This window comes from Salmo salar, chromosome ssa27 (genome assembly GCF_905237065.1).
Source record: "Salmo salar chromosome ssa27, Ssal_v3.1, whole genome shotgun sequence".
Lineage (NCBI taxonomy): Eukaryota > Metazoa > Chordata > Actinopteri > Salmoniformes > Salmonidae > Salmo > Salmo salar.
The window spans coordinates 34250159-34263317 of record NC_059468.1 but is presented as its reverse complement, the minus strand read 5'-3'; the positions used below and the strand labels follow the sequence as shown (position 1 = coordinate 34263317).

General features: G+C 41.8%; 3 protein-coding genes and 1 pseudogene across 16 annotated transcripts in view; 3 read left to right on the top strand and 1 right to left on the bottom strand.

Moving 5' to 3' along the window:
* The first annotated feature begins 821 nt into the window (after window positions 1-821).
* Window positions 822-986, top strand: LOC123731014 (uncharacterized; annotated as a pseudogene).
* Window positions 987-2120: 1134 nt separating this feature from the next.
* On the top strand, window positions 2121-3262 carry LOC106588985 (lymphocyte antigen 6 family member E). Of its 2 annotated transcripts, none has more exons than XM_014178578.2 (3): window positions 2121-2259; window positions 2448-2564; window positions 2831-3262. In XM_014178578.2, exons 1-3 carry the CDS (start codon window positions 2208-2210, stop codon window positions 3040-3042), a joined length of 381 nt encoding a protein of 126 aa, XP_014034053.2. In that variant the 5' UTR covers window positions 2121-2207; the 3' UTR covers window positions 3043-3262. The 2 variants fall into 2 exon arrangements, with proteins under 2 accessions (XP_014034053.2, XP_014034054.2); XM_014178579.2 differs by having other exon boundaries at window positions 2164-2259; window positions 2448-2531.
* A 3056-nt stretch (window positions 3263-6318) lies between these two features.
* Window positions 6319-9117, top strand: LOC106588994 (60S acidic ribosomal protein P1). The gene is made up of 4 exons (XM_014178608.2): window positions 6319-6566; window positions 7178-7252; window positions 7517-7622; window positions 8996-9117. The coding sequence occupies exons 1-4, from the start codon at window positions 6495-6497 to the stop codon at window positions 9076-9078; spliced, it is 336 nt and encodes a 111-aa protein (XP_014034083.1). The 5' UTR covers window positions 6319-6494; the 3' UTR covers window positions 9079-9117.
* A 3066-nt stretch (window positions 9118-12183) lies between these two features.
* The window catches only part of LOC106588992 (focal adhesion kinase 1), a 252781-nt gene continuing 251805 nt past the window's right edge, over window positions 12184-13159 (bottom strand). For all 13 annotated transcript variants that reach the window (XM_014178602.2, XM_014178603.2, XM_014178600.2 and 10 more), the window contains one exon: window positions 12184-13104. In XM_014178602.2, coding sequence (XP_014034077.2) covers window positions 12886-13104 — 219 coding nt within the window. In that variant the 3' untranslated portion in view covers window positions 12184-12885. The remainder of the gene's footprint in view (window positions 13105-13159) is intronic.

Below are 13159 nucleotides of genomic sequence, written 5' to 3'. Positions count from 1 at the left end.
GACCAGGCTGTGGCCAAGATGAGTCGGTGGGGCACTTGCTCTGGGAGTGCAGAGCCACCAGGGACCTGTGGAAGGAAGCAGGCCCCCTGATCTCCCCGTGCCTGCCAGCAGGGGAGGATCTAACGCCCCAGCTCGTGCTGTATGGGGTGGGCCGAAGGCCTATTCCACCAAAGTCCTTCACCAAGCTCTGGCCCACCCTCACGTGTCTGAAGGATGCACTGTGGTCCTCCCGCAACCTGCTGGTAGCGAAACGAGTAGAGACCACCCCCCAGGCAGTGGCCATGGTAGCCACAGAAGCCCTGGGGTGGTACAGAAGAAAGGGAGCCTCGGCCCAGGCGAAGGGTCCCCCACAACACCCAAGGTCCCGGCGGCCACAGCCTGACAGCGTTGCGGTGCCTAGGGCGATGCACCTAGGGGAGGGATCTCCTCTGGGCCCCGAAGGACAAGACGGTTATTGATTCGGAAGAGCAGGAGAAGGCGATTTTGATAAGGACTCTGATTTTGATAAGGACCCCGTTCCTGTACAAAGGACAGAAGACCGCTTTTAAACAAAGTGACTTTTTAACATGTTTTCATGTCTTAAATTTTTTTTACTTTTGTTAAATCATTTGTACACATTTTAAATGGCTTTTACAGATTGGATGTTTTACAAGAAAAAGTACTTTTATTCATGGTTGTTTCTATTTTTTTTTACAACATGTACTTTTTAACAAATTTAAATGTAATATTCAAATGCTGTGTTTTATGCTTTTATGCCGTTTTAATGGGTATAAAATGATGTACAAAAATATATATGAGCTGTTTTTAAAGGAAATGTAATAAAACCTTTTCAAAAGAAAAAATCTGTTCTCATTAGTTTAATATCTGATACATGGGGAGCATATATTAAATAGATTTTTGGAACAGGGAGATGGAATAGAGGCTTGCTCCGTCCACTCCACGCATGGACCTGGTATTGCAGTACCTCCAGGAATGGTGCACCCCCTGTCGTTGTAAATATAAATCATGCGTTGCTTCGTTTTAATAAAAAAAATTAAAAACTAAAAAACAGCCAATCAACAATGTTTATGCAGATTTCACCCTTGCAAAGTATTCTGGGGTGATCTATTGTATCCCGTAAGTGAAAAGACTGTTCAAAAAAGTATGCCAAGTTTCTCTACACTGATTATGGTCTATTTTTTCACCAAACATCTGTTAGAGTAAGTGGTTTATCCACTTGTAGGTGAGTAGAGAGCTATGTTGGATTAGAACTTGTCAGTTGATCACTGGCAGGACTGAGTTCTTATCATAAACTTAACTGGCCACAATGTGATTTATGTGTATGTGATGACATGTCTCTGAACAACAGACATTTTCCATCATCACCTGGAAACTGTCTGCAGCATCAGTGGATAGAATTATGTTCATATGTGCAAAAGATCTTCAATGAGATTACAAATATAATCTAATAATATTATATGTTACAAATGTTAATATGTCAATTAATATTGTAAGTACAAATACCATTCAGTCCCTAATCACAGATCGGATATAAGTCATGACTCCTGGGTCAGGTTCTACCCGACGTTACATCATATGATCTAAACAGACATCAATCACAGACAACACCCACACAAACCTAATGCACTCTAATGTATAGTCTTAATTAACATAACTAAAGCCCACAGCCACAAGAGAACACACCCCTACCTAATTACCAACCCCCCAAATCAGTCCCCCACAAACCGGATGTTTACAACCATGAGTGAAACCACTTGGTTATCTAATTTAATTAGCTCATTTGGTTATGTTCAGACTCATGAAACACAAGGTGTGACATCCAGTTTGACTGAAGCCACTCTATATCCACTAATCAGCCTTACACAGGAGGCTGGTCTCATGGTAGTGGACAGAGTGGAATGGTACCCATGTGTTTTGTTCTATTCTCTCTGTTCCAGACATTACAATGTGTCGTTCTCCCCTCAGCAGCCTCCAATGTTTGAGTATTTTTTTGTTTGTTAACTGTGGTATACAGTAATTATAGGGAGTGAATGAAACAAGATATCACAAATCTTCCATGCTACACAATGGTTCTGAATATTGTTGTGGATTCTGCTTGGTAACAAACTGTAGACTTTCTCAAACACACCTGGCTATTTAAACCCCCAGCAGAGACGAGGCAACTTTATTACAGCAAGAGAAAATCCCCAGAACTCACATTATCAGTCATGAAGACCATTCTTGTGTTACTAATGCCCATTTTGTTTGGGAACGTTACAGGTATGGATTTTGGAATGAATTATCTATCATCATGGTATATTGCCTAAATCATGTGTATTGTGCGCATGATTTTCATTGTAATCTAATTACTGGATTTCTGTGTAGTTCGAATTGTGTGTTCTGTCAATATCTAAAGAATTTCAGTGATGTTTTACACGTATACTGTGTGTTTCATTATGGTGTTTCAGTGGAGGCACTGCGGTGTTATGCCTGTGTTGGCATAAACAGCAATGCTCAGTGCAACCAGCAAGAAGAGTACTGCTTTTTCCAAGGTGACACCTGCATGACCACCGTCGCCCAAATCAGTAAGAGCACAGATACTCTGTAAATGAATAGATACATGAATACATCTCTTTGTAGGTAGGGTTTTGCGCAGAGGTACCAGTCACTTTGCCTATGTAGGTTAGTGAAAACTGAAATAAGTATTGTCAATAATTCTGTCATGTCAGTATATAAAATAAATTATACCTCACTGTTTCTCTTATCAGTTATAGACTCAATCAATCAATCTGCCAGCCCTTTAACCAGTTCATCTTAACCAGTTCATCAATCTTCCACTGTCTGTCACCAGTGGGGGTCAAGACCATTTCTAAGGGCTGCACCACCAGCTTGGACTGTATTTCAGCCAGCTCAAACAACATCAACCTAGGAGTCTTAATGGGGAGCCAGGTCAGCTGCTGTCAGACTGACCTCTGTAACGTCAACGGTTCATCAGTCTCTGGACTCAACTTCCTGTTGCTCAGCTTGTCTTTTCTCATATCTGGCCTGGTTCTGTCTCTGTGAAACTCTGTGACGTTTTTGAAATGAATGAATGAACAACTGAAATCAATATGTGGGTTCATCTTTGCTGGGTTTTTTGTTGTTGTTGTTGCTCATCCTCAGGATCTATGTCGGATAGAAAGAAATAAAACGTTTTCCTATCTGTGCTGGTTCTGTGTCTCGGAATCAAGTTTTCGAAATGAATGAATATGAACAACTGAAATAAATATGAGTGTTAATCTCTGCTGGTGTTTTTTTAAATTTTTGTTTAACCTCTATGGCTGTCATTTTATATGCTGAAGAAAGGCAGTAGGCCTAGTATCTTTGCCAAAAGGCAAGACTGAAATGTGTACAAATATGTTCTGGCATAAAAATAAGATGCAATAATTTCATCCTAAAAACACACCCGGTCATTAGTTTGACATGTCTCCATCCACCAATGTTTAAAGTAGTGATGATGATGGCCTTGTAACAATGAACTGAAAGACAAACACAGACGATGATATTGGAGTTTTACCCTGCCTGGTGTCGGTTGATGTCACATACCTGTGTATAGGATGACAGGCAGACAACAGGACATCCTTTTCACTGTAAGAGTTAAGGGCTCCATTCAATCAAACCTGCATTACAGTATTTAGGCAGTAGCTCTTTTTCCCATGCTCAGATTTACTCAAAGACTGGTCTTGGGTACTGTATAAAAACCTACTACCAGGGCGACCCCCTTCACAGATAAATGTTCACTTTTCAGAATTCGATGTGTGTTGGCACAGAATGAATCTTGCAAATAAAGACACCGTGCAGGCCTAAACTTTGCTAGCAATGGTTGAGTTCGTTTTGCATGGCCCGGTGTCCTGGATGAGTGGAGTTTGCTCATTTTAGACCCTTCCATAGGTCCTTAAGGGAAACATCCACCCACTTGGGGTACCTGGCCATGCAACTCAAACTCCACCACTGTCACGAAGTCACACCCACCCCACTTGCATTACAAGTTCAGAGCGAGAAAGCATAAGCTATATATAAATAATTATCCTCAAATTGAAAAAAATCATTCAATTAACTCATTTAATTTCCATCATCCTAATCGAGGTGTAGATTACATCTCACATTCCAGTGTTCAAACATGTAAACAAGGTTGCATGGGATTTCTGTTAGGGTTCTATTCAATCCGCATCATGGAACTTCAGTTTTACAGCATTACTTCAATTTAAAGGCAATGGTCCTGCTTTAGCAGAGAATGCATTCACAGTAAACGCTGCCTATGTCGGCTCAATCTGAAATAACCTTTACATTTCTATTGGGGAATCTGTAACCCTTCAGCTATAAAGACTGAATAGAGCCCATGTATAAAATGTGACTCCGTGCAGCCAATGGCAATGTCCGCTTTAGGTATAATGCCTGGAGCCACTTGTGGATTGGACAACTTTAACGCAGTTCAACCTCTGGCACCGCCAAAACAACCGCTATGGAGATGTCAGCTAAAGCAGATCTGATTGAATAGAGGCATTCGGTTACAAAAATGAATTATAAAGCTACAGAGTGTTATAGTTACAAATCGCAACGAGTAAATACAAAACATAAACGCTTCAGTGCTTGAAAATATAAGAAAAAGGCTATATTTGACCTGAATCACAAATACTTGTATCTCTGCTATTTTCTTGTTTATTGAACTCTTCTGAGACTGTTCTGAACCAGTTCTCATGGAGAATAACTTCCTGGTTGCTGTTCTGAACCAGTTCTCATGTAGAATAACTTCCTGGTTGTTGTTCTGAACAAGTTCTCATGTAGAATAACTTCCTGGTTGCTGAACCAGGACATTGTATTACATTTACATTCTAGTCCTTTATCAGAAGCTCCAGAGCGACTTACAGTAGTGAGTGCATACGATTTCGGCAGTTATCAGTTGCCGCCTTCATCCGCCTTTCCAGACATTTGGGAGATGGGACTTCAGTATCCGCCTGGTCAGACGTTTGGGAAATGGGACTCCTGTATCCGCCTGGTCAGACGTTTGGGAAATGGGACTCCTGTATCCGCCTGGTCAGTCGTTTGGGAGATGGGACTCCTGTATCCGCCTGGTCAGACGTTTGGGAGATGGGACTCCTGTATCCGCCTGGTCAGACATTTGGGAAATGGGACTCCTGTATCCGCCTGGTCAGTCGTTGAGGACTTGTGGCTTTGTAATTAGAGTTGTCCATCTCATAGACTGGCTGCCTGCCAGAGTTTGAGAGCCCAGTCTACCCTAAACTTTTCCATAACCCTGGGTGAGGGCCATAACCGGGTGCTGTCAAATGGAGCCAGCTGAGCCTGAGACTCACGTGGGGCAGTGGCATCACTCCCTGAGATTGCATGCAAGGCAGAGCAACACTACCCGCTGGTAATGGTGCTCTTGCTACTGTTCAGTGACACCTATAATGAGATGAATCTCTGCACCAGACCATAATTATCACGTTACTAAGAGCAACTATCTTCAGGCTGATACTTTAAGGACAAAGGGAAGGAGTGTCTCTTCATATTTCATTTGGGTGGATCTTTCTTTAGAGAGTTGGTCCTAAAATGTCAGAATGCTGCCACCAACAGAACCATGAAAACCACCAGTGTCCTCCTCCTTTTGAGCCTCCTCCGCTTTTCCTCAAATAAAGTGCTATTCAAATGTATCCAACTGTTATTTCCAATCCATGACATGGTGATGACAGAGCCTCCAGCACAACAGGCAACAATTTATTGTAATATTCACAGTATATTATATTTCCCAAACAAATACAGCTCTCATATATATTGTTATATACAGTATTGTTAATATTGTGTATATATATATATAAATATATATATTGAATAGTGTGAAAATGTTGTGCAGTAATAAAATCTATTTATTGTATTTCTATGGCTTTGGCTGTGATCGTGTTTTGTATTGTGTCATATAACTCAAATCAAATTTTATCAAATCAAATCAAATTGTACTTGTCACATGTGCGGAATACAACACCTTACCATGAAATGCTTACTTACAAGCCCTTAACCAAAAATTCTGACAATATTTGCTACAAAAATAAACTATAAAAAAAACTGAAGTAAGAAAAAAGTAACACAATAAAATAACAATAATGAGGCTATATACAGGTAAATGGGTTTGATCCTATGTGAATTGGTTTGATCCTATGTAAAGAGTAAAACGAAGATTAATCTGTGGTTTAAAAAAAAAAAAAAAAAAAAATTGCTTTCTGGGTTTATTTGTTCATTCTACAAGTCATCCAAAGTTTTGGTCGTAAGTCATTTGCATTGACTCCTCCCATAGAAGTGACGTTGATTAGTATATACACCATGTCCCGCCCTTTCTCATTCTCTTTCCGCTAAAATCCAAGTTGGAAGTAAACGTGCCTAAGGTGCTTGGTTCTTCTCTTGAAGCTAAGGCCCACAATCCGGCGACTAGCACCACTAAATTTAGGCATCCGACCCCAAAACTATAAAACCTACACAGAAAGATGGCATCTGTATCTGAGCTCGCTTGTATTTACTCTGCCCTCATCCTCCACGACGATGAAGTCACCGTCACAGTAAGTCCCGCTTGAAATGGTGCCTTGACCGGCCTCTTGTTCAGCTAACCAGCCTTACTTGGATCGTCTACTTCCGGGGTAGTGTGTAGCTGAGTCTGAATAAATATGAAGGGATTGTAGCAACGCCAACTATATTATAGCCTTAGCTGTACAAAATTACAGCTAATTAGCCGTCAATGTCACTAGCTAACTAACATGCTATCAGTTCGCTAACGTTAGTTACCGCCACAGACATCATGTGTGTCTTCTAGTCTGTAGCCAGCAATGTGTTGTTGCTGTAAGCATCGCTACGATAGCCTGCTAGTTAACCCAGGCGCCATAGTCAGATCTATGGAAAATTGTTAGCCAAATGTAACTATTTGAAACATTCTTCCTATAACGTTACCATGATAACTTGGCTAGCTAGCCTAGTAAACTGACGCCGGTGAATGCGATCAAAGCAGCCAACAAGTTGGCTTACTCATACAGAGTGTTTCCCACCCCTTTTGGCATTGGCCAACTACTTACTAACCTGGTCCAAGGCTAACCAACAACAAGCCAAATACTGTTAGTGGTTTTGTCTTCATGCTTCCACAGTAGAGGTCTGTAATGTGTAATATTATCATTTGCAGGAGGACAAGTTGATGGCTCTCATCAAGGCTGCCAATGTGACTATTGAGCCTTTCTGGCCCAGTCTGTTCTCCAAGGTGAGTCAAGCCCTTTTGTCCATCACCCTACACACATGCAGGATTACGTACAGGGGTTCATTGAGAATTATTCTGTGTAGTTTCTGACTTATTCCTTCATATCTATGGTGTAAAACCTTCCATCTCACTGTTTTGTGTGAACCTTGTTTAATGTCGAATGGTGACAGTACTTAGTTGCTCTCTGTAAACCATGATGCTATGACGTGGTAGTAATTATTGTGTAAAGGCGGCATCATGTCTGACCCTATCCTGTTTGTGTTACAGGCTCTGGCCAGCGTGGACATTGGCAGCCTGATCTGCAACGTGGGTGCCGGTGGTGGAGCTGCCCCTGCTGCTGCTGGAGGCGCCGCCCCTGCAGCAGACGCACCAGGTAACTAAAGGACACCAGGGTTTCACCCCCCTTTACCAGGGGCATGGGGCTACAGTCCTAGAGGGCCACTGTGTTGTTCAGTGGGCCAAGGTTTCACCTGCAGGGCCACAGTAACATGGTTTCCATGTGAGCCAGTGCTTACCACCGTTAGTGATTTTAAAAACAAACGACATGCTTTTACTTCTTGTAACACTCACAACGAAGATTCAGACCTCTGTTTCAAACATCTCTGGTGCTAGCAAGCACCGGCTAGACTTGGAGATGGTAACAGGTAGATGGTAGCAGGTGTGTCGACATGGTCATACTCATATTCGTAAATTGACAGTTGGACGTCAGATCAGATGATACTCGTGATCAGAAAAAAATGTATTTTAATATGCCTAAATAGATGTTGACTAAATACCTCACTGCATATTAGAAGCAGTGTGTGGAGGGTGTGTCTGTTCTCAACTTGCAGTGGGCATACAAATTTGCTGTCATTCAGTTAGAATGCGCATTAGCGTTTAGTCTTTTCCCTACCCTCGCCCCACTTGTTAGATATTATGCACATTGACAGCAAATGCCCTCGCCATGTGATTTATCATAGAAGACGGCAGCAATCTGAATGATCAGACCGAAAACATGCGAGAAAGTGTATGTGAAATGATCCGAGCCCGTGCAGCCCGCCCATCTCTTTACAGACAGGGAAACTATCCAGTCTAGTTATTTAGACCACGCACATGACTGACTCAGACAGTACAGTATGGTTTAGAAACTGTGACTGACGAGATGCTTTCTGGCACCCGAAAATAACTTAACGATCACTGATCAATTTGTTTTGTTGCTCTGATCATAATCGTATCCAGAAAATTGCCCATATCTGTTACGATGCCAGTTTTGTCCGACTACTAGGCGCAGCCCTAGTAGCATGGTTTCCACTGCCGCTCTGAATCAGGGCCAGGCTTGCACCACCACCATGTCAGTTTCTAAACAATACTGTACCTGGTGTTTATCCATAGCTCTTATTGAGCCAGTTTGTCACTAATGGATCAGTTTTTACCTAATTTATTGGCCCAATTTGGTGCTTTTAAGACGCAGAGATAAAGACTAAGTCAAAAAGTCGTAGCTCTAGAAAGATGCCAGAATTTCTGGATAGGAATTCCGAGTTGGATAGCCGTTAACTGATTTCCCTCGGTCAGAACTTGTTTTGAGTTCCCAGTTGTCCTGAACGCTCGTAGGTCAGAGTTCCTGGTTTTGAACGCGTCATGAATCAGACGTTTTGGTAAAAAGGGTGTCTGTTTAGTCATTTGTGATTATTGTTCTAATATGACAGCTGTAAGGATATGTATTTCACTATACATGTACTGATGCCATACCTTGTTTTCCTGTATTAGTCAAGGAGGAGAAGAAGGAGGAGAAAAAGGAAGAATCCGAGGAGGGTTCCGATGACGACATGGGTTTCGGTCTTTTCGACTAAACCAGTTTTTTGTAACTAATAAAATCAAAGAAACTGAAATGGCGATATGTGTGGTTTCATTTGAACACCTTTGGTACAAGTGCTATTTGAAATACATTATGGGATAAAGACATTAAATGTGATCACCTGTGAACAAAATAACATCTCCAATAGGTGGAATACTGTACCCTGAAGTAGATTATGAATATAGGATAGAGGTTTTTCTAATCAGTAATCCTGCTATTATGACATCCTATGCGTCATTGAAATTGGCTCAAACCTTTTTGTACGGTCTTGTCTTGATGGCAAAGGTGAGATCTTGACCTACATCACATTGTGGTTTTTGGGTAGTCTTGATCACGTTACTAGGGCTATAAATACAGTAACACCTTGAAGAAAGTCAATCCGCATCACGGAAGTTCATCCTTACAGCATGATTGAAGTGTAAAGGAAATGCTTCCACTTTAGTGGAGACTGCATCTACGGTAAATGCTGCATGTCGGCTCAATCTGAAATAAGCTTTACATTTGAATGGAGCTCTAGAACCTGTGACCTAATCCACTGCACCTATTATTTCCTCACATCTGTTCAGTCAGTCATTTAGGATGCAGATTACAAATGATTTGTTGGAGAACATGCCGCATTGGGATTCAAACTGGTGACCTTGTTGCATAATTCCTCACATAAAAAAATGAATGGGTTTTGATTTCAAATCACCCAACAAACAATTCTGAAGACCAAGAACGACACATTTTATTAGTTTTAAGGAACTACAGGTTATTCCTGAGAATAATTTCTACCCCCTTGTGGTTTGATGGAGATTGTACACATGATAGGGCAGTGGTTCCCAACTCCAGTCCTCTGGTATCCACAATAGCACACATTTTTGTTGTAGCCCCGGACAGAAACACCTGATTCAACTTATCAAGGGCTTGATGATTAGTTAAATAGAATTGGGTGTGCTTGTCCGGGGCCACAAAAAAACATGTACTGTTGGGAGTACTGGAGTTGGTAACCACTGTGATAGGGTAGAATAAAGTCGACTACGGTCTATATATCAGGGGTGCCAAACTCATTCCATGGAGTGCTGAGTGTCTTTTTTTCCTTTCAATAAGACCGAGACAACCAGTTGAGGGGAGTTCTTTACTAATTAGTGACCTTAATTCATCAATCAAGTATACTGAACAAAAACATAGTGTTGGTTCCATGAGCTGAAATAAAAGATCCCAGAAATTTGACATGCACACAAAAAGCTTCTCTCAAATGTTGTGTACAAATTTATTTACATACCTGTTAGTGAGCATTTATCCTGTGCCAAGATAATCCATCCACCTGACAGGTGTGGCATATCAAGAAGCTGATAAAAAAGCTAATGATCATTAAACAGGTAGAACTTGTTCTGTGGACAAAAGGCCACTCTAAAATGTGCTGTTTTATCACAACGCCACAGATGTGTCAAGTTTTGAGGGAGTGTGCAATTGGCATGCTGACTGCAGGAATGTCCACAAGAGTTGTTGCCAGAGAATTGAATGTTAATTTCTTTACCATAAGCCGCCTTTAACTTTGTTTTAGAGAATTTGTCAGTACGTCTAACTGGCCTCACAAACTCAGACAAATGCTCACCTTCGATGGCCACTGGCACGTTGGAGAAGTGTGCTCTTCATGGATGAATCCTGGTTTCAACTGTAACGGGCAGATGGCGTGTATGGTGTTGTGTGGATGAGTGGTTTGCTGATGTCAACATTGTGAACAGAGAGCCCCATGGTGGCGGTGGTGTTATGGTATGGGGCAGGCATAAGCTACGGACAACAAATACAATTGCATTTTATCGATGGCAATTTCAGATACAGTGACAAGATCCTGAGGCCCATGGTCGTGCCATTCATCCACTGCCATCACCTCATGTTTCAGCATGATAATGCACCGCCCCGTGTCACAAGGATCTGTACACACTTCCTGGAAGCTGAACATGTCCCAGTTCTTCCATGGCCTGCATACTCACCAGACATGTTAACCATTGAGCATGTTTGGTGTACGACAGCGTGTTCCAGTTCCCGCCAATATCCAGAAACTTCGCACGGCCATTGAAGAGGAATGTGACAACATTCCACAGGCCACAATCAACAGCCTGATCAACTCTATGTGAAGGAGATGTGTCACGCTGCAAGAGACAAATGGTGGACACACCAAATACTAACAGATTTTCTGATCCATGCCCCTCTTTTTTTTTTTTTAAAGGTATCTTTGACCAGCAGATGCATATCTGTATTCACAGTCGTGAAATCTATAGATTAGGACCTATTGAATGTATTTAAATTGACTCATTCAAATCTTTGAAATTGTTGCATATTGCGTTTATATTCTTGTTCAGTGTACAAGGGAGGAGCGAAAACCTGCAGATACTCAGCCCTTCGTGGAATGAGTTTGACACGTGGTCTAAAGCAGGGTTTTCCCAAACTGGGTCCTGGGGCACCCACTGAGTGCACATTTAGATTTTTACCCTAGAACTACACCGCTGATTCAAATAACCAACTCATCATCAAGTTTTGAATCAGAGGTGTAGTTTTAGGGCAAAAAACAAAATGGTCAACCAGGTGGGTCGCCAGGACTGAGTTAGGAAACCCTGGTCTAAAGGAAGGGCAGAATCTGCGTAAACCATGGTCATATTCATTTGGCACCAAACAAGAAAATGTACTGGAACAGGAAGGGACTACCTGAAGTTGTCCAATAAGAGATGCTTGTTTTTGTTTTCCGTTGCAAATTGTTTTGCTACGGTGTGCACTAATGAATACGAACAACCCAAGAAATAGGGATCAAATCAAAAGAAGGTTTGTGTAACACCAGACTTGGTTTAAATATACAAAAACAGTTTCAGTGATAAGAAAATGACTAGCAATGGGACAGGGGTTTTAACTGCCAAACTATTAGATGATTCATATCACATGATAGTTCATCTCCACTGTGGAACTTAAATGCGCTGGAAGCTTACAATGAGGAAAATAAGCCTCTCATAACATTTAAATCCCAGAAATGCTGAATGCTTAAAAATATATATCTTTGTATATTAATTATTAGTTAACTTAAAAAGTGGCATGTGACATTTGTGTTTAATAAAAAGAAATATCATTCATTTTGTGATATTTTATTATTGACTGTGTCGAGAGGTGCCAAGTCCGTGGGTCAGAGAATGGCCAACAAATACAAATGACGAGCGTCCAAAACAGTCATAATATACTTTGATTCTGTAGCACACCTTAGGTAATAGTGTTTAACACAGACATCCCAACCACTGAGATCTCTCAGAAATAAAATGTTAATCAAATATAGCTTGTAGTTCTTCAATGGTTCAAATCTTCCAGTTGGAATTTTTTTCTATTTCCAGATCAGATCTGTGATTATTATCAGCCACCTGGAAGAAGACGACATCTGATGATGTGAGCTGAATCTCTGGATAAAAAAAAACAATCGGCACAACCAAGACGCAGACACATCGAATAAAACAGAAGAGATTGTATGTAACTGATCTCCAAACATTCTGGAGAGCAGCGACAGACAGAACAGAAGCCTATAAAACAGTTTTCAGGAAGGGGGTGGAAGGGTACGATTGAGTCGAGTGACCAGTTCTGTCTCTATCCTGTAGTATCAGGAGCCCTGACCGAGGTGCGAGCTGAGCAGTCTTGACTTGTGACTTATTGTGCGGTCTATGATTGCTATGGGAGCTGAAACCAACCAGCCCCATTTCCACAGCACCAGACCCCCTTCCCTCTTATATCCCTCTCCCTCCCCTCAGAGGTCTTCCATGCCCAAGGAGCTAGGAGTCGGAGGGGGCTAGTGTGACCCCCGGGACTGGGCGTGGATCATCTTGAGCCGGGCCTGGTCGATGACATCCAGCAGGTTCTTGGCGTCTACGGCCAGGGCGTGGGCCGCCGTCAGCATCTGTTTCTTGTAGTCCTGCTGCAGGCTGGTGAGGACGTACTGCTGGGCCAGCTTCATCTTGTTAATCAGCTCGGCCAGGTCAGAGTTCAACAGCTTCTGGGCCATCTCAATCTGCAGAGGAAGACAGTCAGAACACATAAGAGAAATAAGCCGGTTAGTTTGTTGT